General features: G+C 48.9%; 1 protein-coding gene across 1 annotated transcript; it reads left to right on the forward strand.

The window, feature by feature from the left end:
• Positions 1–194: 194 nt before the first annotated feature.
• On the forward strand, positions 195–27,339 carry SPOCD1 (SPOC domain containing 1). Its single transcript, XM_064589574.1, has 14 exons — positions 195–1,573; positions 17,531–17,707; positions 18,132–18,173; positions 18,295–18,355; positions 18,696–18,786; positions 19,551–19,710; positions 19,827–19,943; positions 21,672–21,797; positions 23,673–23,805; positions 24,031–24,181; positions 24,486–24,621; positions 25,187–25,276; positions 25,563–25,749; positions 26,513–27,339. Exons 1-14 carry the CDS (start codon positions 221–223, stop codon positions 27,175–27,177), a joined length of 3,489 nt encoding a protein of 1,162 aa, XP_064445644.1. The 5' UTR covers positions 195–220; the 3' UTR covers positions 27,178–27,339.

The following is a 27,339-nucleotide window of genomic DNA, read 5'->3' on the forward strand; positions in this document are numbered from 1 at the left end:
GCAGGCCTCCCCTGCCTCCCCTGGGGCCCCGGGCCCTGCTGGGGTGCCTACATGACTGGGTGCTGTGTCCCTGTGGCCTCCAGGCCTACCCCTGGCAGGGAGACAGCTTTCTGGCCTGGTGTCCTGAATGGGCTGGCAGCCAGACACCGCATGATGCAGTCTCCTGTCTGTCTCCTCACAGGGGCTGCGTCCTGCTTCTGGCCCCTGTAGGCAGACAGACATGTCTCAGGACGGGGCCGCAGAGGGCTCCAGCACAGAGGACCCTGCCCTCTGTCCCCGCCGTGGCGGTGAGCTTTTCCAGGAGGATGTGGAAGAAGCCAGCTCTGTGTCAGGCCTGACACCACACGTGCCGGGGGCGAGCCCTGGGGCCCGAGTTCGGGCTGGCAGCAGGAAGAGGGTCCTGAGGGAAGAGACCCATCGAGGTACCCGCTCCCAGGCTGGGGGTGCTCCTGGGGCCCGCCTGGAGGCTGAGGCCCACTCGATGGCCCTGGAGCTGCAAGCCGTGGGACAAAGCCAGGATTTGGTGCCTGGCCCCCAGCTCCACTTCCAGCAGCCCATAGTGCCTGTTCAGGGGAAGGCTCGGGCCTTCAAGAGGCTCCAGGTTTCTCTGCATGACATCCTCACTGAAAGTTGGCCCCGGAACCCGTGTAGCGTGCCTGTAGGTCTCCCGGACAGAGCTTTGGTTGGCCGGGAGAGGTTGGCCGGGGTGGGGACGACGAGCTGCACCGGGCCAGGAGAGGCCAGAGTAGGTAGGAGTGATGAAAGAGGCCCCACCCTCAGCAAAGAGGAGCCCCTCAAAAGGAGCCTACCATCCTCACCGGGCCCAGCGCCTGTGGGAGCAAGAAAGAACAACAGGAAGTATGCGGCCCTCTCAGAGGGTGGGGAGGGGGCAGGTGGCTTCTTGTGGTCTGGTCAGAGCCCTGGTGAGGACAACCCCCCGTGTGAGGGAGGCAGCCCACCATGTGCTGACCTGGAGTCCTTGGGAGACCTTTGCGGTCCTCTCTCTCCCAAGGAGGGAGAGGGGTCTGGGTCAGGAGATCCAAGTGGAACCTGTGTGGGATGTGTCTCAGGGACTGAAAAGTTCGAATATTTGCCTGCTGCGGGGAACGGGGCCCAGTCAGTCAGCCCCTGTGATCCTGTCGGGGTCCCACTGCCTGATGGAGGAGAGTCCCGTAGGCCAGCTGCCTGGGATCCTCCACAGAGCTCTGCACTGTGCCTGGGAGCGGCCTCCACAGAGTGGCAAGAAGCTGAGCCCCGAGCCGGGGCTGGCTGTGTTGATGACCCTGCTGTCTCACCCAGTCAGGCCGAGCTGGAGGTCAAGGCTCAGCCAGAGTCCAGGGGGAGGCTGGGACAAGGTCCCCCTGCTCCCACTGACAGCCCCTCCAGCTCCTTGGTGCCTGCAACCAGCAAGGCTCACTCAGGCCCATCCACGGGACAGAGAAGATCCAAGTATGCTAAGAGGTCGAGGAGAGGCCCAGTGCCCCGTGTCCAGCAACAGGGCGCAGACAGGAGTGCAGACGACTCCAGCCAGGACTGGCCAGAGGAATCCCGCCCAGGGAGCTTCCCCAAACTGGTAAGTTGAGCTTGAGAAGTTGGGATAGGATGGACTTGGCCGGTCTTAACACCAGGCTTGGCAGTGCAGTTTAATAAGCTAGAGAGGCTGTTAGTGGGCATTATCCTTCACACCCATTTTATACGTGAGTAAACTGAGACCCACCATGTCAGGAAAGAGAAAATGAACTTCATTTGCTGACATCTTATGAGGTTTCATTAGCTTTCGGAATTGGTGAGTCCTGGGTTCAAATCTTGCCTCTGTCCACTTCCTAGCCGAGTGACTTTGGAATATTTTTTAAACTAAGTTCCTCATCTGTAAAAAGAGGATACTAATTCCAATTTAATGGGGGTTGTTTTAAGGATTAAGTGAGATGATGGTGTAAAATAATGTGCCTAGCACTGCATAACGCACAAAGTAAATTACTTAATTTATGTTAAATTTGTGTTTCCTTTAGTGTTAATAGCCCTGTAAGATGGGCATTAGCTCCATGTTTCCAGATGGGGAAACTGAGGCTCAGGGAAGTTAACAAACTCCTCCAAGCTCACACAGCAAGAGAGTCAATGCCCGGCCGTGTCCCCTGTATTCACTACTTCTCTCTCCATTGCTCTTTAACTAAACTGTTATTTTATTAATAATAGTTAACATGTTATTTTAAAAGATTTTATTTTATTTATTTATTTTAGGGAGACAGAGAGAGGGTGCACGATCACGAGCAGGGGTAGGGGCAGAGGGAGAGGGAGAGAGAGAATCCCAAGTAAACTCTGTGCTGAGCATGGAGCCCGATGCGGGGCTTGATCCCAAAACCCTGAGATCATGACCTGAGTGGGAGCCAAGTCAGATGCTTAACGGACTATGCCACCCAGGTGTCCCAGTAGCTATCATGTTTATATACAAGGCAGAAGGTGTCGCCTTCTCACATAGTGGACTTTTTATCACATTCATCGAATATGTATTCTGCGCTAGGCACTTTTGATTGAATATTCACATGAAGCCCAGAGAGGTAAGGTGACTGGCCCAAGGTCACACATCTGGTAAGCGACAGAGCCAGTGCATAAAGGCTGGCGGTCTGTCCTGAGAGCGTACCGCACTGCCTGCTTGTGCTGCTTCCCTGTTGGCATCACCGTAGTGAGAGTATCTAGCCTGCTTACCGTGTGCTGGGCCCTACACTAAACACTTTGTCTTCCTTTTTTTTTTAAAGATTTTATTTATTTATTCATGAGAGAGATAGAAAGGCAGAGGGAGAAGCAGGCTCCCAAGGAGCAGGGAGCCCAATGCGGGACTCGATCCCAGGACCCTGAGATCGTGACCTGAGCCGAAGGCAGGCGCTTAACCATCTGAGCCACCCAGGCGCCCAACACTTTGTCTTCCTAACAACCCGATGAGGTAGAGGCTATTGATACCTACCCATTTTACTGATGTGGACACTGAGGCTCAGAGAGGTGAAATGACTAGTTCAAGGCCAAACAGCAAATTCCTAGAGCAGGGATTGGAACAAATGAGCTTCTCTGTGACGTATCACGATTCGGTGTTACAGTTGCATGAGAATGCTATTACATTGCTTTTGTAAACATCACTCAAAACCAATTTTTAATAAAAAAAATTAGTATGTGTTTATCATAGAAAATAAGGAATTTTTAAAACTCCAAATGCCAACTTTTTGGTATGTCCTTCCTCTCATCTCTTTCCTGTGCATACATATCTTTTCTTCACCTAGAAATAGGACCACGTGTGTCAAATGTAGAACTTGGTTTTGGTATTTAAAAAAATTTTCACAACTGGCTGGCTCAGTTGGGATGTAGAGAGAGAGAGAGCACGTGAGCATTGGGGAGAGGGGCAGAGGGAGGGGGAGAGAGAGAATCCTAAGCAGACTCCACACCCAGCGCGGAGCCTGACGTGGGTTTTGATCTCATGACCCTGAGATCATGGCCTGAGCCAAAATCAAGAGTCAGACAGTCAGACAGACGCTTAACCTACTGAGCCACCCAGTCGCCCAGCACGTGACTCTTGATCTCGGGGTCGTGAGTTCAAGCCCCACTTTGGGCATAGAGTTTACTTAAAAAAATTTTTTTTTCACAATTAATTTGTTAACACAGAAAGAGGAAGTCCCTTTAAATGCTTCCAGGCCCCATTGCCCTCCGTGTGGAGATAATCGGTGTTCACGGTTGGAGTCCCTCCAGCCCCCTTGTTCTGAACATCTAGATCTCTGTATCGTCCATATATAAATAAGCTCATACTACGCTTCATTGTTCTGGGATTTGTACTTTATTTTTCAAGCATTATAGTATTTGGAGATCTTCTGAGTAGGTACATGTTGCCCTGCCGAATCTGTGCCTCTTCTGAGCCCTGTATCACAGCAGGCTGCAGACATTTGTCACGGCCACAGGCGCTGCCAGGACCAGAGGATGGGCCGGGACTTCCTTTTCTCCTTTCCGACTGCCGTCATGTAGTTAAGAGTACGAAACCTGGAGGCTGGCAGACTGGCCTTCAGTCCTGGCTTTGCCTCTGTCCGACTGACCTAGGCAAGTGGCTTTGCCTTTCTGAGCATCATTTCCTCATCGGCCAACTGGGGGGTGTGGAGAGTACTTACCTGGCAGGGGGGTGGTGAGGAGCAAATGAGGGGACACGTGTTTGGTATTTAGCACAGTGCCTCGTACAAGATAAACACTCAAAAATGTTACCTGTTACCGACATATACAGTTGGGTGCTCTTCTAAGTAATGCTGGAGTGAACATCCCTGTGCATCTGGTTTCTCCCCATTTCCGATGATTTATTTGGGCCAGATGGCCAGAATTGGGATTCAGGGGCCTGCAGCGCTTCGAGGGGCTTGTTGGAGCTCGGTGGTGGTACCAGGTGCCCACCTGCCTTGACTGAAGGAGCCCACAGCTGCTCCCTCCTCCAGGCCCCATCCTTGGCTCAGCGGTGCAGCTTCCCGAAGAGCCCGTTGCTATGGCAACTGGTGCCAGATGCAGGAGAAGAATGGAGCCGGGGCTGTGACAGGGACGGACAGGTGGTCGAGGCCAGGGCTGAGTGGGGCGTGGGCAAGTGTGGCCATAGTGTCCAGCCGGTCTGGGCCCCTTTCAGGGCGCTAGCACCTTCTGGAGGCAGCCTGGTTCATGCCTGGGACAGACAGCTGGGTTCAAGATTAGTCTCTGCTTCTGGCCGCAGGGCGACTTTAGATGAGAGAGTTCTCTTCCCTGAATCGTAGTTGCCTCCTCTATGAAATGGGAATCCGGTATGAGAGGTTGGTTGGTTGTGTTGGGTTCTTCTGGTTTGAGATACAGACCTTTGGAGGACATGGCAGGGTGGGTTGAAATGCCATTTTCTTCTCTGTCCCAAGCCCCGCTGTGGCCAGTGAGGTCTGGAGCTGCTTTGTGGGCAGAACAGCAGGTGATGTGGGGAGACCAGCAGGACAGCATTGCTTGAATCAAGTGGAGAGACTGTGGTCAAGTATCAGGAGGGGATCTCTCCGGGCATGAGCCAAAGAAGCTTAACATCAGTGTTTACAGAGAGAATGTGCTGTGTTCTAGGCACTGTTCTAAGAACCTTGAATAATGATGGTCCTTGCATCAACACTATGAGGTAGAGACAGGTATTATGCCCATTTTACTGATTAAAAAACTAAGGCACAGAGAGATTAACTAATTTTCCCAAGATTATACAGATCCTAAGTGTTGGCAGCAAGTGTCCCATTGCATGAATATGCCACAATTTATTTATTTATTGACTCCATATGGACATTTGGGTTGTTTGCATTTTTTTGCTATTACATCTGGTGCTGCTATGATGAACAGTTTTTTTTTTTTTTAAGATTTTATTTATTTATTTGACAGAGAGAGACACAGTGAGAGAGGGAACACAAGCAGGGGGAGTGGGAGAGGGAGAAGCAGGCTTCCCGCGGAGCAGGGAGCCCGATGCGGGGCTCGATCCCAGGACCCTGGGACCATGACCCGAACCGAAGGCAGACGCTTAATGACTGAGCCACCCAGGCACCCCTACGATGAACAGTTTTGTATATGTTTCTGGGTACATATGAGCAAGTGTCTCTCCATGGAATATTCCTGGGAGTGGAATTGCTAGGTTACAGGGTATACACACCTTCAGCTTTACTTAAACAATGCCAGATGTTTTTTAATTTCAATTTTTATTTTCTTTAAAGATTTTTTTTATTTATTTGAGAGGGGGAGAGAGAGTGTGTGTGTGTAAGAGCAGGGGGAGGGAGAAGCAGGCTCCGATGCGGGGCTCAATCCCAGGACCCCAGGATCATGGCCTGAGCCGAAGGCAGATGCTTAACTGACTGAGCCACCCAGGTGCCCCTACTTTTTATTTTCATTTCCCTATTACTAAGGAGAATCTTTGCATACATTTTGGCTGTTCCTGTTAACTCTTTTGCCAAAAAAAAATTGTTTTGGTTGTTTAACTTTTCCCTTTTGATCTGTAGGAGTTTTTTTTTTTTTTTTTAATGTATTTATTTGAGAGAGTGAGCGAGAGAGAGAGAGCATGAGTGTGGGGGGAGGGGCAGAGGGAGAAGGAGAAGCAGACTCTTCTTCTGAGCAGGGAGCCCGACATGGGGCTTGATGCCAGGATTCTGGGATCATCACCTGAACTGAAGGCAGATGCTTAACCAACGGAGCCACCCAGGCTCCCCTGTAGGATTCTTTATCTATTTTAGATACTATTCCTTTGTCAGTTGTATGTTTTGCAAATATATTCTCCCAAAGTGTTGCTCATATTTTGCTTGCCTTATAGTGTCTGTTGATGAGTAGAAATTATTTAAGAAAAATCTTCACTGTAGTAAAATATACATAACATAAAATTTACTATTTTAACGTTAAGTTACAGTTCAGTGGCATGAAGTACATTCACAGTTATGCAGCCAACACCACCATCCAGAACTTTTTCATCTTCCCAAACTGAAATCCTGTATCCATTAGACAGTAACTCCCCATTCCCTTCTTCCCCCAGTCCCTGATAACCACTGTTCTTTTTTCTCTCTCTATGAATTTCACTATTCTTGGTACCTCATATAACTGGAATTGTACAATATGTGTCCATTTGTGACTGGCTTATTTCACTTAGCATAATGTCTTCAGGGTTCATGTTGTAGCATGTATCAGAATTCCATTCCTTTTTAAGGCCAAATAATATTCCACTGTATGCGTGTAGTACATTTTATCTGTTTATCTGTTAGTGGGCGTTTGGTTTGTTTCTGCCTTGTAGCCATTGTGAATAATGCTGCTATGAACATTGGCGTACAAATATCTGTTCAAGTCTGTGCTTTCAATTCTTTTGTGTCTACTATGCCCAGAAGTGGCAGTTGAATCAAAGTGGAATTTAAAAGAGGTAGAATTGCTGGAGAAATTCCTAATGTTAATGTATCCTAATTTATCCATTATTTCACTTATGTTGTGTACTTAAAAAAATCTTTAAGGCACTTAGCTGGCTGAGTCAGTGGAGCATGTGACTCTTGATCTCAGGACTGTGAGTTTGAGCCCCATGTTGGGTGTAGAGATTCCTTAAAAATAAAATCTTTTAAGGACACCTAGGTGGCTCAGTCATTAAGCCTCTCCCACGCCCCCTGCTTGTGTTCCCTCTCTTGCTGTCTCTCTCTGTCAAAATAAATAAATAAAATCTTTTAAAAAAATCTTTAAAAAAAAATTAAAATCTTTTAAAGAAATTCCTTTCCTTTCTCAAGGTCATGAAGATGTTCTTGTACGTTGTGTTGTTTTGCCTTTCACACTAAGGTCTATAATGTACCTAGAATTAATTTTTGTGAATGATATGGGCTATATGTTTTTTATATGGATACTCAATTGTTCCAACACCATTTACTGAAAATTCTGTCCTTCCCCACTTATATGCAGTGCCAGATCTCTCACAAGTCAAGTTTCAATGTATGTGGGATTGGTTTTTGGTCTCCCTGTAATCATCTTTTTCAAAAATTTTTCCCTTTGCTAATATGATAGAATATTACTTATAGTAGCTTGTTGTTAATAATTCTTGATATCTGGGCGCCTGGGTGGCTCAGTTGGTTAAGCAACTGCCTTCGGCTCAGGTCATGATCCTGGAGTCCCGGGATCGAGTCCCGCATCGGGCTCCCTGCTCGGCAGGGAGTCTGCTTCTCCCTCTGACCCTCCTCCCTCTCATGCTCTCTGTCTCTCATTCTCTCTCTCTCAAATAAATAAAATCTTTAAAAAAAAAATTCATTAAAAAAAATAATAATAATTCTTGATATCTGGCAAGACAAGTCTCCCATCTTTGTTGTTTTCAGGAGGATCTTTACTCTTACATTCCTTTGCTCTTTCATATAAATATTACAATCACCTTGTCAATTTCCACACACACACAAACCTGTTGGAATTTTGACTGGAAAGATATTGAATCTATAAATCATTTGGAGGAGCACTAACATCTTTACAACATCTTTACAATATTGTAAAGATGTGAAGTATTGTATAATATGTTCAATCCATGAACATGGTATATTCCTCCATTTATTTTGATCATCTTTATTGTCTTTTGATAAAATTTTGTATTTTCTCCATAAAAAATCTTGCGTATCTTCTTCAGATTTATTCCTAAATACTATAATTCTCTACAACTTGTTATGGAAAACTTCAAATAATTGTAAAAATAGACTGAATTGTAAGAAGGGGTTGGCCACCTCACCTGGTTTTGTAAATAAACTGGAACACAGGCACAACTATTTGTTTACATATTATCTATGGCTAATTTCATGCCCCAAAGGCAGAGTTGAGGAGTTGCAATAGAGACCATATAACCAGCAACCCTAAAATATTTTCTCTCTGGTTCTTTACAGAAGAAAATTGCTGGCTCCTAGCATGAAATTTCTTGTACTCATCACCCAACTCTACCAACCATCTGTTATTTTGTCTGAAAGTTGACAATAGTTCCAATAATATCACCTAATATTCATTCAATATCCAAATTTCCAATGGTGTCATAAAGATGATTCTTTTTATACTTTTTCTTTTTAGAGTCAAGATCTAAATAAAATGCATACATTGGAATTGGTTGATATGCCTTTAAGTCTCTTCTAGCCTTCAGGCTCTCTCTCCATATCTTGTTTTTCCTGTAATCTATTTTTTAAAACGATTTTATTTATTTATTAGAGAGAGAGCATGAATGGGGGGGAAGGCAGAGGGAGAGGGAGAAGCAGACTCTCTGCTGAGCAGGAAGCCTGACTGGGGCTCCATCCTAGGACCTAGGATCATGACCTGAGCCAAAGGCAGACGCTTAACTGACTGAGCCACCCCGGCGCCCTTCCTGCAATCTATTTTTGAAGAACTAGGTTGTCCTGTAGCTTACTGCATCCCCATCATTTAGTGACGCTTGTTTCTCTGTCTTCTGTATTTCCTGTGAACTGGTGATTGACCCTGGAACTTTGATTAGGTTTGGATTCAATTTTTGGCCTAGTTTGTAGGTGGTAGTGTGATCTTTCAATCCAAAACCACATCATGTCTGATTGTACTACTTTGTATGTTTTGATGCTATCATAAAATGGTAACTTTTTAAAAAATTGCAGTTTCTAGGGACGCCTGGGTGGCTCAGGCATTAAGCGTCTGCCTTTAGCTCAGGTCGTGATCCCGGGGTCCTGGGATCGAGCCCCACGTCGGGCTCTCTGCTCATCGGGAGCCTGCTTCTCCCTCTCCCACTCCCCCTGCTTGTGTTCCCTCTCGCTGTGTCTACTCTGTCAAATAAATAAATAAAAATCTTAAAAAAAATGAAAAAAATTGCAGTTTCTAACTGTTGTTGGTGTATAAAAATACAATTGATTTTGCAGAAATCTTGCTGGATTCTTTTATTTATTCATATAATTTACATATTAAAATTTTGTTTTCTATGTAGACAATCATGTCATCTGCAAATAATGACCGTTTTTTTGTTTCCTTTCCAATTTTTGCATATTCTCTGCCCTCTTTCCTTACTGTGCTAGTTAAAGACCTTTAGTATAATGTCAAATAGAAGTGATGATAACGGAGACCCTTGTGTTACTCTGGACTTTACAGGGAACATGGTCATCATTTCACCAGAGCATGTTTGCTATGTTTTGTTTTGTTTTAAGATTTTTTTATCTGACAGAGTGAGCCTGCGCACGAGTGGGGGGAGGGGCAGAGGGAGAGGGAGAAGCTGACTCCCCACTGAAAGTGGGACTCGATCCCAGGACCCTGAGATCATGACCTGAGCCGAAGTTAGACACTTAACCAACTGAGCCACCCAGGAGCCCCTATTTGCTATATTTTTATATATGCCCTTTATCAAGTTAAGGAAGTTCCCTTCTATTGCTGGTTTGAGCATTATTCTGAATGGACAGTACATTTGACCAAATATGATTTCTGCATTTTTTGCAGTGTTTGCTCCTTTTCTGCTCGCTGTAAGAATTTGTATAAGATTGGAATTATTTGTTCTTTGAACATTTTGGTAGTCACTGGTAACGAAGAGATTGGATTGGTGTTTTCTTTAGGGAAGGTGTCTCCTTCCCTACTGATTCAATTCATTCTGTGGTTATAGTTTTATTCAGTTTTTTTCTTTGAGTAAATTTTGGCGAGTTATATTTTTCTAGAAATGTATCCATTTAATCTGAGTTTTCAAATTTATTGGCAAATTGGCATAAAGTATTTCATGATAGCATCTTATCTTTTTAATATCGGTGCATTCATGATTACTCATTCCAGATATGGCCTAGTTGTATCATCCTTCTTTTCCTTAATCTTGGCAGAGAATTGTCTGTGTTTTGAGTCTGTTCAAATAATTGATTTTTGGTTTTACTGATCCTTTCCATTTTATGTTTGTGAAAAGTGTCATCTTTCTTTCAACTTATTTTCTTATTTTAAAAAATCTTTTTTTTTAATCTTTTTTTTTTTTTTAAAGATTTTATTTATCCATTTGACAGAGAGAGAATGAGAGAGAGAACACATGAGAGGGGATAGGGTCAGAGGACGAAGCAGACTCCCCGCCGAGCAGGGAGCCCGATGCGGGACTCTATCCGGGGACTCCGGGATCATGACCTGAGCCGAAGGCAATCGCTTAACCAACTCAGCCACCCAGGCGCCCTTATTTTAAAAAATCTTAAGAATTATGTTGAATTTATTAATTTTCTGTCTTTTTTTTCCTTTCTAATAAAGTCATTTGAAGCTATAAAGGAACCTGAATTATCACCTTAGCTGCATACAGAGACTCTAATACATAGTCTTTCTTCCCATTATTCAATTACTAATATTTCATAATATTTATTACAATTTGTCTTTGACTTACGTGTTATTCAGAAGTGTTTTTTCTTAATTCCCATTCCTCTGGGCTTCTTTTTTTCTTTCTCTGTTTCTCTTTGTTATTGCTTTCTAGCTTAATCAGAGTGTAGTGTGAGAATGCAGTTTTTATCTGAGTTGTCTGATATGGCGGCCACCAGCCCCTTGTATCTATTGAGCATTTGAAATTTGGCTGGTTAAAATTGAGTAAGTATAAAGTACATGTTGAATTCAAAAACTTAGTACCAAAAAAATGTAAAAATCTAATAAATTTTTATCTTGATTACATATTGAAATTGTAATATTTTGCATATGTTGAGTTAAATACAATATAAAATTAATTTTTTGAGGGGGAGGGTCAGAGGAAGAGAGAGAGAGAGAGAATCTTAAGCAGGCTCCACACCCAGGGTGGAGCCCGACAAAGGGCTTGATCTCATGACCCTGAGCTGAAATCAAGAGTTACGGAGAAAGACATGTATCATATGACCTCACTGATAAGAGGAATTCTTAATCTCAGGAAACAAACTGAGGGTTGCTGGAGAGGTGGGGGGTGAGAGGGATGGGGTGGCTGGGTGATAGACATTGGGGAAGGTATGTGCTATGGTGAGCGCTGTGACTTGTATAAGACTGTTGAATCACAGACCTGTACCTCTGAAACAAATAATACATTATATGTTTAAAAAAAAAAAGAAAAAGAAGAAGAAGATAGCAGGAAGGGAAGAATGAAGGGGGGAAAATCGGAGGGGGAGACGAACCATGAGAGACTATGGACTCTGAGAAACAAACTGAGGGTTCTAGAGGGGAGGGGGGTAGGGGGGATGGGTTAGCCTGGTGATGGGTATTAAAGAGGGCATGTTCTGCATGGAGCACTGGGTGTTATACGCAAGCAATGAATCATGGAACACTACATCAAAAACTAATGATGTAATGTATGGTGATTAACATAACATAAAAAAAAAGAAATCAAGAGTTGGACCCTCAACTGACTGAGCTATCCAGGTATCCTTAAAATTAATTTAACTTGTTTCTTTTTACTTTTTTTTTTCATATGGCTACCAGAAAACTTGAAAGTACACACATGGCTCATGTTTATACTTCTATTGGGCAGTGCTGGTGTAAAAAGTACTAATCTTATGGGCGCCTGGGTGGCTCAGTTGGTTAAGCGACTGCCTTCGGCTCAGGTCATGATCCTGGAGTCCCGGGATCTAGTCCCACATCGGGCTCCCTGCTCAGTGGGGGGTCTGCTTCTCCCTCTGACCCTCTTCCCTCTCTTGCTATCTGTCTCTCATTCTCTCTCTCAAATAAATGGATAAAATCTTAAAAAAAAAAAATACTAATCTTTTAAAATTTGTTGAGATCTGCTTTATGGTCCAGACTTAATTTTATCTGTCACATGTATCCTTGAAAAGAATATGTATTTTCTATTTGTTAGGAAAAGTGTTCCATATATGTACACAGATGAAGTTTTTAAATTGTTTTTATCAGGGGGCACCTGGGTGGCTCAGTCAGTTAAGTGTCTGCCTTCAGCTCAGGTCATGATCTCAGGGTCCTGGGTTTGAGCCCCGCATCGGGCTCCCTGCTCAGCAGGGAGTTTGCTTCTTCCTCTCCCTGTGCCACTCCCCCTGCTTGTGCTCTCTTGCACATAAATAATAAAAAGATTTTATTTATTTACTTGACAGAAAGAGGGAGAGAGTGAGCACAAACGAGCGGCAGGCAGAGGGAGAGGGAGAAGCAGGTTCTCTGCTGAGCAGGGAGCCCAATGTGGGGCTCGATCCCAGGACCCTGAGATCATGACCTGAGCTGAAGGCAGACACTTAACTGACTGAGCCACCCAGGTGCCCCAAATAAATAAAATCTTTAAAAAAAAAATTTTTTTAATAAATAGTTTTTATAAAATCTTTTTTAAATCTTTACTATTTTGTCAGCCAGATTGATCAACAGTTAGGGAGATACATGAACATTTCTTGCTATAATGGTGAATTTTTTTTTTCTTGCAGTTTTGTCACTTTTTGCTTTATATTTCTTGAGATTATGTTATTAGATGCTTATATGTTTAGAGTTGTGCTAGGTTCCTGGTGAAACTGCTCATCTTTATGTAGTGAGGTCTTTGCTCCTAGTTTTTTTCCTTGTAGTCTGTTTTGTCAGATATTAATATAGCTACAAAGCTTTGTTTCATTTGGTATTTGCCTGTTCACATATTATTGTATTTTTTTCTCATACTCTTTTTTGCATTTTTGTATTTTAGAGGTGGGTCTTATAAATATTCTTTAATTAGGTTTTCTTTTTTAAAGGTCTGATTTTTTGTATTTATCTCAAGGATTAGTTCATTTTCATTTGTTGTAGCTACTAATTTATTTGAATCTATTCCTACTGTCTTATTTTGTGCTTTGCATATATATCCTGCCTTTTCTATACTTTCCCCTCTTTTATTGCCTCCCTTTAGATTGATTTTTTTTCCTTATTCCTTTTTACCCCTCTAGTAGTTTGGAATTTTCTATGCCCTGTTTATGTTCTTTTGGTGTGATTTTGGAAATTTTATTTTATTTTTTTAAAGATTTTATTTATTTGTCAGAGAGAGAGACAGAGAGAGCACAAGCAGGGGGAGCAGCAGACAGAGGGAGAGGGAGAAGCAGGCTCCCAATACAGGACTTGATCCCAGGACCCTGGGATCATGACCTGAACCAAAGGCAGCTGCCTAACCAACTGAGCCACCCAGGGGTCCCAATTTTGGAAATTTTAAAACGAATACCTAACTTGTCAAAGTTTAAAGGTAGTTAACTACTGTTATTTGCCTCTGAAATGATATAAGGATCCTGGAATGCTTTAATTAAATGCAGTTAATTACATTTAATTGCTTTAAATACACCTTCCCAATATATGTGCTATTATCCAGTAAATTGCTCCTATCTTTTTTTTTTTTTAAAGATTTTATTTATTTATTTGACAGAGAGAGAGATAGTGAGAGCAGGAACACAAGCAGGGGGAGTGGGAGGGGGAGAGGGAGAAGCAGGCTTCCCGCCAAGCAGGGAGCCCGATGCGGGACTCAATCCCAGGACCCTGGGATCATGACCTGAGCCGAAGGCAGACGCTTAACGACTGAGCCACCCAGGCGCCCGCTCCTATCTTATTTTTTAACCCCCCAATTACACACTGTTACAGTTTCATATGATCAATGTTCGTTTAGATTTAACAACATATTTGTTATTTTCTTTGCTCAAAATTCCTCCTTGCATCTCAGCTTTTCTCTCAGGTATTATTTCCTTTCTTCTGCCTCAAGTTCATCCTTTAACATTTCGTTTCTTGTGGGGTGCCTGGGTGGCTCGGTCAGTTAAGTGTCTGCCTTTGGCTCAGATCATGATCCCAGGGTCCCCGGATGGAGCCCCATGTCAAGCTCCCTGCTCAGCGGTGAGTCTGCTTGTCCCTCTCCCTCTGCCCCTCCCCACCTCCGTGCTCTCTCTCACTCAAATAAATAAATTTTAAAAAACCATTTTGCTTCCTGAGAAAAATAAAATTATCAAGGATAACAATAATTCTCTTGGTTTTCTCTAGGATACCTTTGTTTGATCCTCATTCTCAAAAAATATTTTGTATGGGTCCCCAGTTGACTTTAAGCACATTGCTTTAAGCGCATTGAAAATATTATTCTACTCTGTTTTGCCTTCCATTGTGACTATTGAGAAGTTAGCTGTTAGTCTAATTGCCATTCCTTTGTAGCTAAAAATGTCTTGGAGAGAAGCATTTATGCCTATGGTTAAAGGTGTGGCCTCTAGAATCAGACTGCCTGGGTTTAAATCCCAGTTCTTTGGTCTGGTAGCTGTGAGACACTGGACAAGCTGATTAACCTGTGTGCCTCAGTTTCCTCTTCTGTAAAATGGAGACAATAATAGTAGCAGTACCTAGCCTATAGGGTTTTGGTGAGGATTAAATGAGCTAATGGAAAACATTCACAGGAGTGGTGGCACATTTTCAGTGCTATTAAAGTGTTAGCTGTTATTTTTTCTCTTTATGCTCTTAGGATCTCCTCCTCACTGGTGTTTCACTACGTTGTGCCAAGGTGTGGATTTACTTTTACTTATCCTGTTTGAGATTCACTGAGCTTTTCGAATCTGTAAATTGTTGTCTTTTATCAATTCAGGAAAAGTCTTAGCCATATATCTTCAAACACTGCCTCTGTCTGGCTCTCCTCTCTCCTCTGGAACTTCGGTCAGATTAATCAGTTAGTCCTTTTCACTCTGTCCTTTTGTCTCGTTCACTGTTTCACAGTCTCTGTGTTGTGAATACTCTGGATCATTTAAAGTGTCTTCTAGTTCTCCAACTTATTACGCTGTGTCTAATAGGCTACCAAACCTAGATATGGAGTCTTACATTTTCATGCTTATCATATTTTTATTTCCAGAAGTTGTGTTTGGTTCCCAAGCAAATCTTCTTGGTTATTGTTTAATATTGTTTTGCCCTGCACTCATATGTTCGACTCCCTATTTTGTTTTGTTGAACATATTACACATATTTTGTATTCTAGTCTGATAAATACAGCATGTAAAGTCTTTGCTGGGGGTGCCTGGATGGCTCAGCAGTTAAGCATCTGCCTTGGGCTCAGGCCTCACGTTGGGCTCCCTGGTCAGCGGAGAGCCTGCTTCTCCCTCTCCCTCTGCTGCTCCCCCTGCTCATGCTCTCTGTCTGTCTCTCTCTCTGTCAAATAAATAAATAAAATCTTTAAAGATAAATAAATAAATAAACTCTTTTCTGGTCAGATTTGGCTGCCTGTTGTCTTGAAGCTTCATAACACTGATGGACAGATCCCAAGACAGGGGCCGGTCAGAAAGTTTTAAGCCACGGAGGGCTATTCTTAATATCTTTCCTGCTTTCTTCCCAGCTGTCCCGTTTTTCTCCCCCTCCCCCTTTTCCTCAATTTACTTTTTTGAAAGGCTGATTCATCCCCATGGTTTAAAAAAAAGTGAAAAGCCTCCTTTCCAGCTCCCTTTCCCTTTCCTCCTGGCAGCCTCTGCTTTTAGGTTTATGGATACTTCCAGAGATATTTCATGCAGATTCAAGCAAATACAAATTTAAAAATTCTTTCTCTTTTAGCACAAATGGTAGCACACTACACACATTGTTCTAAACTTGTTTTTTAATTTAAAAAATATGTTTCTGATTATAAAAGAAATACATGCTCATTTTGAATATCATAAATACCCAAGTGTCTACAAGCAGAAACTGAAAGTCCCTCTGGAATTTCATTCCCCAGAGATAACCTTCATTATACGTCTATAAATATATATTTACATAAATGGGCTTATGCAACAGATCCTGCTCTGTAACCTATTTTTTTTTTCCTTCAAATAATACACCCTGACATCTTTCCATGAATCTTTCCACATCTGTCAGTGTTGTCCACATAGCCCGCAGTTCGGCGCCTGGGCTTGAGTCAGGTAGAAGTAGGTTCTAATGCTAGCTCTGCTGCTTAGTAGCTGTGGGACTTTTCAGATCCTCTCTGACCCTCAGTTTTCCTCATCTGTAAAATGGGGGTAGAAATAGTACATACCTCATGGTGTTGATCTGAGACCATAATAAGATCGTGTGTGATGTGTTTCCTTCAGGGGCAGCTACTTTGTAAGCCTCGGATGAATGATAGTTTTTATTATGACTCACTCTATTTAGTGGCCAGTTAGAATCCACAGTATGATATGTGATGGTTTATTAACCATTCCCCCTTTGATGGTCATTGGAGGGTACACATTTATTTTTTGTGGGTTTTTTTCGCCAATCCTGTGAGCACTGAACATCGTTCACCTTTGTGTGAGTGTCTTCTTGTGAACTCCCTCCAGTGGGGTCACTGGTCCTCTGAATCCTAATCTCTGCATCCTTTCTCTCCAAGGAAGAAATGAAAATGCCCCATGGGGTGAAGCACGTGTGTTACGTAGGTTTTTGCTTTTTCTTACTGCTCTTCTTCCTCCCTCTCCTCAGGTCTGGTGGGATGGGAAGGGTCCTCCACAGTAGAGGCAATCCTGGTCCCCCTGGCCTGCTCTCCTCCAGAGCACGGTAGTACTCCCCACCCCCTGTGATGCTGAACCTCAGACTTCCAGTTTTCCCCAAACTTTGGAACCTGACCATTCATGAGAATTCATTCAAAGATTAGATTTCAGACCCATCTACTTTCACACTAGTTCCCTGTGGTTTGCAATAAACTAAAAGAATCAAAACGTACTTGAAATGGGATAAGTATTTTAAGCCTAAAGTAAGAGGAAAGGGGGAAGAGAAGGGGAAATCTTGGTATGACAAACTTTCACCCTCTGCCAATCCTGGAAAAGTACAACTGTTGGACTCCGAGTTAATCCTGAGCTTCCCGGCAGCCAGAGGAAAAAGGGCAGCAGGATAGATTCTATAGCTCATAAAAAGACCAAAAACCACTTTGCACCTTGAAATGCTTATAAAGGCCTGGAGGTGAGAGGGGAAGATGAGAGGATGAGAATGAAGACCGGCTCCTCTCCTGGCACAGAGGCCTTGCAGTCCGCAAACATGTCTTGAATGCTACTTTGCGTCAGGCCTGTTCTAGGCATTGGGAGTAGAGTGGGACCGAGGCATCCACGCTCTCTGTCCGCATGTTGCTTACAGCGCAGTGGGGGAGAGAGACATTGAACGAATACAGATGAACTGAGGGCTGCTCTGAAGGGCCTTGGCCGCTCGGTTCTGAAGCGCTTTTCTTCCCCTGCAGCTTGGTTCCGGGGCAGTGCTCCACCTCCTGGGGGCCATCCGCCGTGGCCAGGCAGGGGAGCTGCAGCCTCCAAAGCTAGAGGTTCTGGAGGACATGATGAAGGTCAGCTTAGCATCGCCTGTCCAGAGGCCCAGAAGGAAGGAAAGGCCCAGGGCCCAGGGCCCCACCGGGTGCCAGGTACTGATTAGGTTCTTTACATGGACAGTGTGACATCATCCCTGCAGAGAGACACTTTCACACCTGCCTCCCAGAGCTGTCACTGCCACCATGCAGCTGGGACTTGCTCATGGTCACACCGAACGTAATAGCCAGAGATGGGGTTAGGCCCCCACTTGTCTGCCTAGTGGGGTCTGTGTGCTCTTTGTCCAACACTCCTGAATTCAGGAGCTTGACCAGAGCAAGGGAGGGGCTGAGCCTCCGGTGCATTTGGAGAGGGAGCAGTCGCTGACCTTTGTTCCTGGCTGACCAGCATGTCCTGCTGTCCTAAGGTCCTCAGGAGGGACAGCATGGGCCCCTGGTGGCCTCTGACTTCTGCCTTCCGAGGAGTCATTCCTTTCCCCTCAGCGAAACCCACCCTCTCCATATCCTCTTTCTCTTGCAGGAGGGGGCTCCTCTTCGTGAGGCCTGTGCTGAGTGTCCCGGGGTGAGTGCCTCCTCCCCCCTGCCCGCTGGAGCATGGGGAGCTGATGGGGGGAGCAGTGCCCCCTGGGGCCGGGAGCCTGCTCCCAGAGTCATGGCCTCATTTCCTCTCCCCTTCCCTGCAGTGCGGCCCAGTGGAGGCTGAAGAGGAGGAGGCTGGTGAACAAGACAGGGGAGAGGACTCAGGTGAGGGGCCAGGGAGGGTGCCCCCTCAGCAGCTGCTTGTCTTCCAGGGGGTGCTGGGGACTAGCAGGGCCTCATGCCCAGCTTCTGGCCCCAGTCCCTGCTAGGAGTCTCCTCTCTCACCTCTGATCCCCGTCCCCCTACCGGCCTCAGTCCTTCCCCAGAGGGAGGGGGGCTGCTGGCTGCCTGGGATTGGATCCTAGACATCTCTGGTCCCTGAGGTTGGACCCACCCTTTGCCTGCCTAAACCCATCAGCATTGAGTCTCTCTCACCCCTTGCTCTTTGGCATCCCATGGGAGTTTGTGACTCTCTCTCTCTCTCTCTCTCCCCCTCTCCCTACAGCTCAGCTTCAGCCCCAACAGGAGAAGCTATCCCTGGATATCGGGGTACGGGGTACAGTGGTCCGTGCCATGCAGGAGGTGCTGTGGAGTCGGTAAGGCCTCCCTCCCCACTTCCCTGACACCTGTGACATCCTGAGAGCTGTCCACACCTCCCAGGCCCATGCTGCCATGTCCTCAGGGCTTCTGAATGTATGACTAACCCCATTTTGTAGCTGTGAGGTCATCTGCCTGCACAGCGAGCTGGTGGAGAGCTGACATTTGAACCTGGGTCTCCCTGGCTTCGAGGTCATGCCGTCCCATTAAGCCACTGTTGCTGCTCATGTCCTCGTGGTCGTTACCCACAGCAAATGCTTTCAGACACAGTGAGACTCTCCTGGGAGCATCTGAGAGCTCTGAGCCCAGAGCGCTTGTTTACAATGGTGAGACCAAGGCCCAGAGAGGGTAGGACTTGGCAAAAGCCACACAGCAAGCTGGTGGCAGAGTCCGTGTTACATTCAGGGCCAGGGCTCTATCCCCTGCCTGCCTGATGCCTTCCCCTTCCCCCCAGGCTTCCTCCATCCCAGTTCCACGGGCCAAAGATAAAGCATGGGCTGAGCAGTCAGATCTTGCTTTGCCACCCATCATGCGGCCCTGGGTAAGCCCCTTATGTTCTCTGAGCCTCGCTCACCCCATCTACAAATGGAGAATGAGAATACTGCCTCCTCACAGAGTTGGGGTGAGAATGAATATGTAGACATAGGAAGATGCCCAGAATAGAAATGCAGTTGGTCCGGACTCTGCCCCATACTATGCCTGTCCGGCCGGTGCCTAGATCACCTCGCAGGCTCAGACCTATGACTCCGCTGTTGCCCCGCAGCCTCCAGGAGCTCCCAGATCTGGTGCTGAGTGAGAAGGCAGTGGAGGGCATCGCTGTTGGTATTGAGACAGCCCTCTTTGACCTGATACAAGCCACCAGCTGTCGCTACAAGACCAAGTACCGCAGCCTGCTGTTCAACCTGCGTGACCCCCGGAATCCGGTGAGCGGGGCTTGGGGGCTAGCCCAGACCCTCCCTTGGGGGCTCGGAGCCCTGGCAGGATGTTGGGGGGGAGCTTCTGGAGCAGTATGGTGCAGCCCCCATGCCTGCCCCTGCAGGACCTGTTTCTCAAAGTGGTTCAGGGAGATGTCACCCCCCACGACCTGGTGCGGATGAGCTCCACCCAGCTGGCCCCCCAGGAGCTGGCCCGCTGGCGGGACCAGGAGGAAAAAAGGGTGAGCTGTTGGGTCAAGTCAGGATAGAGGTGATGTGGGAGGGATATGGGGAGGGGAGGGCCCGAGTGTGCAGGAGACATGCAGCAGAGTGAGGTGGGGGGGGGGACAGTGAAATTCGAGGAGCACAAGACAGAGAAAGGAGGAAATGGAAAGAAAGAGCAGGAAGACAGGGAGGGAGAGAGAGAGACTCTCTCCACAAAAAAATGGAAAAGAGGCAAAAATAGGGGGGAAAGCGACTGGGGATGGAGAACTTGGTAGAAAGGTGACCTCCGAGAAGTATTCCACTTGCTTTGCTATGGAGCTAGGCTGTGGGCGGGGGCTGGGGTACTTACTGGGTGTGATGGTCTGGGGTCTGGAGTCTAGGATTGTCATCCACCATTGATGGGGGTAGGTCCCCTGGGGTGCCCCTGTTCCCATGTCAGTCTCAGAAGGCCCAGAAAAGTCTTCCTGGTGCCCCAGGCTGGGGGAGGGACCCCACAGCCCTCATGCTTCACAGTCACGTCCCCATACACCCTGTGTCCATGGGTCTCTCCCTTCCTGGGGACGGCTCAGGGACAGGGAAGATGTGGGCACTGAGCGGGCTTTGGGGAATGCTTGCTGGTGGCCCCTGAGGGAGAGGGGGCTGATCTCGGAGTGGGCCAGTGGGATGGGGTGGGGTTCTGCGGCCCCTGTTCTGGAAGACACTGGGCTGGTTAGATTCACCTAGAATCCACTAGGTGACTCTATCCACTGTAGGCTGAGCTTCTGTCCGGGTACCTGTGGGGGACCAGGAGCAGGACCAGCTACATAACTTGTGGGGGGCAGTGCCAAACAAAATGTGTGGCCTTTTGCTCAACAACTCTTAAGAATTTCAAGATGGCGGGTGCCTGGGTGGCTCAGTTGGTTAAGCGACTGCCTTCGGCTCAGGTCATGATCCTGGAGTCCGGGATCGAGCTGCTCAGCGGGGAGTCTGCTTCTCCCTCTGACCCTCCTCCCTCTCATGCTCTCTGTCTCTCATTCTCTCTCTCGCAAATAAAAAATTAAAAAAAAAAAAAAAGAATTTCAAGATGGCGACAGCATGAAGCATGGGGCCCTGTGAAGGGCCATGCAGGGTACAACCCGCGGGAGCCCACACCCAGGAGGCCAGCTCTCCAGGGAGGATGGGACTTCCTCCAGGCTTCCAGGAAACATTTCAGATAGGATGACGTTGATCAACAATAAGAATGACAGGTAGCATTTACTGTGAGCCAGGCTCCAGCCAAGCATTCTACATTTGCTGTTTAATTTAATGCCCTTAATTTGATTCCTAGAAAACAAATACACCGAGGCTTAGAGCGGTGAAGTGCTTGTCCAAGGCCACACTACCCTGGGGGTCTCTAGTCACGACCCAGGTGGTACCTCCGAGCCTGCACACTCTTTCAGCTACACTGTATTCTTCCCAGAACGGAGGCTGGGGCACAGGCAGAGGCAGAACTGACTTGTGGGAGAAGATGAAGTTCAAGAAGGCTTGCTGGAGGAGGCAGGGCTTGAGTTTGGAGGGCGAATGAGTGGACTGTGGAGCCGTAGAGCTGAGGGGGGAGGGTGTGTTAGGCGCAGGAACGGTGGAAGCCGAAGTGTGAAGGGAGGGGAGGGGTTGGCACAGAGGGGGACCACGGGAGAGGGGCCTCCGGGGAAGAGAGGGAATGCTCGGGCTCGTGGTGGCCTGGGAGCCCCTGACCTGGCTGAGTTTGGGCTGCTTGGCCCCTCCAGGGCCTGGAGATCATTGAGCAGCAACAGAAGGAGCCGTGCAGCCTCCCAGCCTTCAAACTGACCCACAAGGGTGAGGTCGAGATCCTGCGGGACGTGGACCAGACACTGACCTTGGAGGATATGGTGGTAAGGGGCAGCCTGACCTGACGACACCGGGGGTGGGGGGGGAAGCCTTGTGGCCAGGGTCCCACTCCTCACCTCAGCAGCTGGGTGGCCTTGAGCAAGTCACCGGACTACTGTGAGTGCCAAGGTCTTCACTGCCAAGGTGAACAAGGGGATGGTCATTGCCGCAGGGGTCCAGGCGAACGTGGGGCAGGACTTGAACCCCTGGGACTGGCCTGTCCTCACCACCTCGGTGCTGGTCCCCTCCTTCGGGCCTAACGCCATGGAGTGGGAATAAGTCTTATCACTGCAGTTTTCCCCAGCCCCAGACATTCCCGCCAGATCTCTGGCTGGGAAGCAGAAGGGCCACACTGAATCAGCGACCGTTTTGGGATGTGAGGAACAGAGACCTACTCTCTTTGGTGGCGGGACTTCGGGGTGCTAGGGGCACAGAACCACCCAGAGCCCAGGGCATTGCTACACTCCCCTCTCATCGCCGGAGATCTGCTCCGTCGTCACGTCCATCCTGCTCCTTCCTCCCCGTCGCCCCTCCATCTTGCACGTGTCCTGCCATGGCAGCTCCGCAGCCCTCAAATCAATGAACTCATCATCCGCTCAGCCTCCCGCTGACAATCCGAACTCCCCCTTGGCTTCTTTCAGTCACTCCCGGGAGGCTGTTCGGGCTTGGCTTGGGTGTTCTGTGGGTCAGATGCTCACCCGCCTCTAATCAGCTCTGTGTCGGGGATGGACAGCACAGATGGACCCCTTGAGCCATGTGCGCTCGGTAAATGACAGTGAACATGACAGACAAAAATCCCTGCTCCCCCCGCCCCCCAAGCCGGTGTCCAGGCCATGCACCAGAACTGCTGCCTGTGTGGAAAGGAGTCCCCAGCCGAAACCAGTCTGTGTTCCCTGAATAAATTGCACATAAGTGTAGAGGGAGGAACTAGAAGACCAGAAAGAAGTCCTCACTGGGGCGGGGCGGGGGGGTGGGGAGTGGCAGAGTAGAGGAGGGGGATAACACATAACAACATCTTTACTCCTTATCGAGCACCAGCTGTGTGCCCCTTTGACAACAGTGCCTCGTTCAGATCTCACAGTGACCTACGAGGGAGGTGAGGCCAGTGTCCTGCATGAGGAACCGGAAGCCCTTTGCCCAAGGTCACCAGTTGGTCCTGGGGGAGCTGTGATTTGAAGCATGTGCCTTGGTGCTGCTCTGCAGCTGGTTTATGAGGCCAGAGTCAAGTTTCCGAATGTTTTAAAAAAAATCTTCCTAAAGCCATGTTTGTTTTGTGGTTAAAGCTCTTTCTGTTGTGAGGGGGAAAAGCTGATTTGGCAGTGAGCATCAAGGCTTAAAAATGCTCATTCTCCCTGATTCTGTCATCTGCTTCTGAGAACTTGTCCTAAGGACAGAGTTGAAAGTTTAGGAAAATACTCTCTGCATAAGGATGTCCTCAGGACTGTTTGTAATGGTGAAAATCTGGGAATGACCCCACCATCCAGCAGTGGAGGTGAAGCATACACAACGGTCCCCCCTCCTTCAGTGACACAGTGAGAATACAGTGATCGCAGTTATGCAATGAGAGTACAGGTGGAATATCTTACCCCAGCTATTTTAGTCAGAGGACCCCCACACCCTATGTGTAGGAAAACTGCTACGAGGATACCCAGAGTGCCAACAAGTGTCTCTGAGTGCTGGGACGAGGGGTGATTTTTTGGTAATTTTCAAATTTTCTGTATTTTACTAATTTTCTCTAACACGTTCACAGTACCTCTATAATAAAAGAATGCATTATTTGGAAAAATAGAACCATATTCTTGAGGCTCCCTAGTGATGGAGAGCTGCTGACTTCCCTAGCACCTTACCAGCCCACTGCTCTCTCCTTCTGTGCTTCCTAGGGACCCATGGTGTCCATGGACTGCAGCCCACTGGCCCTGCCTGCCACGTTGAAGGCCACCACAGAGCAGGACGAGGACACCACGGGGCAGCATGAGCACCACTTCCTGGACCCCAGCTGCTGCATCTGCATGGGTTGGGGGGAGACACAGGCTGGGTGCAGGGGTGGTGGGCAGGCTGGGGCTCAGCAGGGGGCTCAGCAGCAACAGGGATTCATGCCTGGGGAGAAGGTGGCAGGGTGGGCTTTTCGAGGTGTCCCAGGTCACCTCGAAAAGAACCTGGTTCAAAGCCTGGCTCTAAAGCCCTAGGCTGGCTCCATGTGGCTGCCTGTCCACCGGTCTCTGCTTCTATTCTTTGTAGATTGGAAGCCCTCGGGTGAGCTGCCAGGCTCCTTCAAAGCTACTAGGAGGATAGGGGACAGTGTCTTCCAGAGAGCCCCAAGCCCAACCCTCGCGTCCTCTCCAGAGATGCCCCAAACTAGGGAGAAGCATCCCCCACAGCTCCAGGACAGGTGTGGGCTGGGGCTAGGAGAGGGTCAGTGGGGGAAGCCACCTGGGGGTCAGCAGATGCAATATGGGCTCTCCTTTCTTTGTGGCCTTGGGCAAATCCTGCCTCTTCTGTGGGTCTCAGTTTCCTCATCTGTGCAATGGAACCAGTCATCGCTGCCTGCTGGTCCCCCCCTCACAAGGCCATGCTCAGACTAGTTCCAGCACCCACATTGGGAACACAGGACTTTCTCTGACAAGTAGGGAGATGCTGAGGGATGTCCTGATAACCTGCTCTGTCTGGCCCTGTCTCTCTGTCCCTCTTTCTAGGCTCCAGATGCCTGCTGGACCCACAAAGGCCCTGACCAGCCAGCCGCCCTGGGAGGGAGCTCTGGACATGTTCTCCATCAAGCGGTTCAGGGCCAAGGCCCAGCTGGTGTCTGGAAACAGCTGTCGGCTCCTCATGGTACTCCAGCCCTGCTCGCCGGGGTTGTGTCCCTCACACGCTGGCTGGGCAGCTGCTCACACCACTTTCATTCATTCATTCTTTTACTCCCTCATTCTAAAACAAGGCCTTGGTACCCTCTCTGTGCCGGGCCCTGCGCTGGGCATGGGGCAGTGAGACACCAGCCCCACTCCTACGGAGATGCACAGGGGTCAAGGACTCCCTGTAACCCAACGCATAATGCAAGAGGCCCCAGGAGAGCAGTGTGGTGCCTCCCTGGTCCAGGGGAGGGTGTTAGGAGGGATTGTCGAGTGACCGAATGATCAGCTGAACTGTGGGATGGGGGTGGAAGGTTCAAGGAAGGAGGAAGGGATTTCTGAGGAGCTGCAGGAGACTGGCCCAGATAGGCTGTAGGCCTGCAGGGGCAGTCAGGGCTTCCTGGGCAGCCACTGACCTTCCCGGGGTTCTGGTATACCGCCCGTCCATCCTCGTCGCCCAAGGCTGTGGCTTCGCGGTGGCCAGTGTTGAGTGTGCCCTAAGTGGGTGGGACGCTAGGGAGCTGACTGGCCATCCTACCCGCCCCCAGACCCTGCCGGAGGTGATCCGTTCAGCAGGCTGCATCCCCTCCAATACTGTCTGGGACCTTTTGGCCAGCATCTGCCCGGCCGAGGCCAAGGTAACTGCCATCCTTGGGCGCCCCCTCTCCTCCTAGCTGGGGACCCCCAGCCCTGTGCCCCCTCTCTCTCCATCTCTGGAGCAGAGGCCTGGTTTCGGGTGTCTGGGTCTAGTTCCCACTGTACCCGTAGATACTGTGTGACCCTGGGCAAGGCCCTCTCTTTCCTCCTCTGGAAAGTGAGGCCACGCGTCCTCACAGGGTTGTCAGAGGTTTAGATGAGGGCAGGGGTGTTTGCAGGAGGAGAGGATGGCTGCTCCAGAAGCCACCCTCTTTCCTGCAACTGCAGGACATCTGCGTGGCCAGACTGTGCCCACACGGGGCTCGGGACACCCAGAACTGCCGGCTGCTCTATTCCTACCTCAACAACAAGCAGCGCCATGGCCTGGCAGCCGTGGAGCACGTGGGCATGGTCCTGCTGCCCCTGCCGGCCTTCCAGCCCCTGCCCCCCAGACTGCGCCCTCTGGGAGGCCCCGGTGAGTGCCCCAATGCCGGGCCAGGCCAGCGGGGGCGGGCACGTGGGCTGACAGGAGTGGCTCTATATTGCTTACTGGGTGCCGGGCCGTTGTCCCAAAGCTTCACTTCTATGAGTTCATCGAGTCCTCGGAATAACCCCATCAGAATGCTGCTATTGGTTTCTCCCAGATGAGGAAACTGAGGTGGGGGGAAAGCAGGTGGCTTGTCCGGAGTCACACAGCCAGTCAGGAGCCGGGCCAGGCCTCCCAGCTGGGCGGCTCGGCTGCAGACTCAGGGGGCGGCCACCCTGGAGGCAGACACAGCGGGACAGAGGCAGGACCCACGAACAAGCGACAGGAAGGAGGGATGTTTCACCACAGCGGTCCTAGGCCAAGGTTGGCCTTGGTGCACAGGGCGTGGCTCCAGCAAAGCACCTGGGGTGGGGGTGGGGCCTAAAGGGGTGGACTGTGCCCATTTCCAAGCAGAGCACTTGGCCTTTCTGGGCTGCCTGTCCTGGGGACAATGTGGTAGACTCTGCATCCATACAGTCTTGAGGTCAGACCATCCATTGCCCTACCCTCCATCAGGTGAGTCCGTTCCCGTGCCCGAGACAGGCTCACCCTCCTCCTTACTGTTCCCAGCATCTCATGGGCCCCCCTCTCGCTGCTGGAAAGCTCTCCCTGGGGCCTCATTGATAGACCTGCTGCAGCCACCGTGCAGCTTCTAGGGACTGTGTGTTCTCTCCTACCCGGCCTTTGGTCTCTCCACTCCCTCTTTCCCCAGGCCTGGAAGCCGCTCACTCAAGCCTGGTCCTAGCTGTACTGCTCCCCAAAGCAGGGCTTCCAGTCACAGCAGAGTCCGGCCCTTTGTGGGGGAAGGTTCGAAAGATGGTCTCCTTCAACAGAAAAGTGGAGAAGAGATGCTACCAGCCAGAGGACAGGAGTCCCAGCGTGGCCCCAAAGGGCTCCCCTCTCCCAAGGGGCGCTCTGCAGCCGAGCCAGGGTGATGGCAGCTTGGCTCCAAGGGGACTCTGTGCTTGGCAGAGGCCCCCCAGAGGCAGGGGGAGACTGTGGGGAGAGCCAGAGACCTGGCAGAGTCCTGGGCGAGGGCAGCGGCCCCCCAAACCACCCCGGTGCCCGTCCTGGCAACCCTATTCAGCAGCACCATCTGGCCCCGGCCAGCACCTCCACAGGGCCTCCTGTCCCCACCAGGCCCTGCTCCAGCATCTGGAATCCCTGGTGTCCATGAGCCGCCAGCTCCAAGCCTCATTGAGATCCCCAGGCCAGGGGCTCTTCCCCCCAACCCCTGCCCCACCCCCTGCAGCCCCTGGAATTCTTGGCCTACTTTGCCAGCCCCCTATAGCTCCAGAGCCCCCTGGCCAGGCTTCCGACTCTTTGGGTCCTACAGATGGAGCTTGCTCTGAGTGTACCTTCCCCGGAGAGACCTGACTCTCATTACCCACCAGAAGAGAGACATGGATTCCGTCCCCAGGAGAGAATCCTGAGCTGTTCCGGAGGGAGGGGCAGAGGAAGAGGGGAGGGCCAGCTGTTTGAGATTCTTGTTCTGCAGTCTGCTTGGTGTTGATTTTTGGTTCAATAAAGAGTTTGGCA

This window comes from Mirounga angustirostris, unplaced genomic scaffold (assembly GCF_029215605.1).
Source record: "Mirounga angustirostris isolate CCGP_5_RB_7025 unplaced genomic scaffold, mMirAng1.0.hap1 SCAF_4, whole genome shotgun sequence".
NCBI classification, from domain to species: domain Eukaryota; kingdom Metazoa; phylum Chordata; class Mammalia; order Carnivora; family Phocidae; genus Mirounga; species Mirounga angustirostris.

Coding starts and splice junctions, on each gene's coding strand:
- SPOCD1 (XM_064589574.1), top strand. CDS start 221: ATGTCTCAGGACGGGGCCGCAGAGGGCTCCAGCACAGAGGACCCTGCC. Junction 17,708..18,131: donor AGGGCCCCACCGGGTGCCAG/GTACTGATTAGG, acceptor TTTCTCTTGCAG/GAGGGGGCTCCTCTTCGTGA. Junction 18,356..18,695: donor AGACAGGGGAGAGGACTCAG/GTGAGGGGCCAG, acceptor CTCTCCCTACAG/CTCAGCTTCAGCCCCAACAG.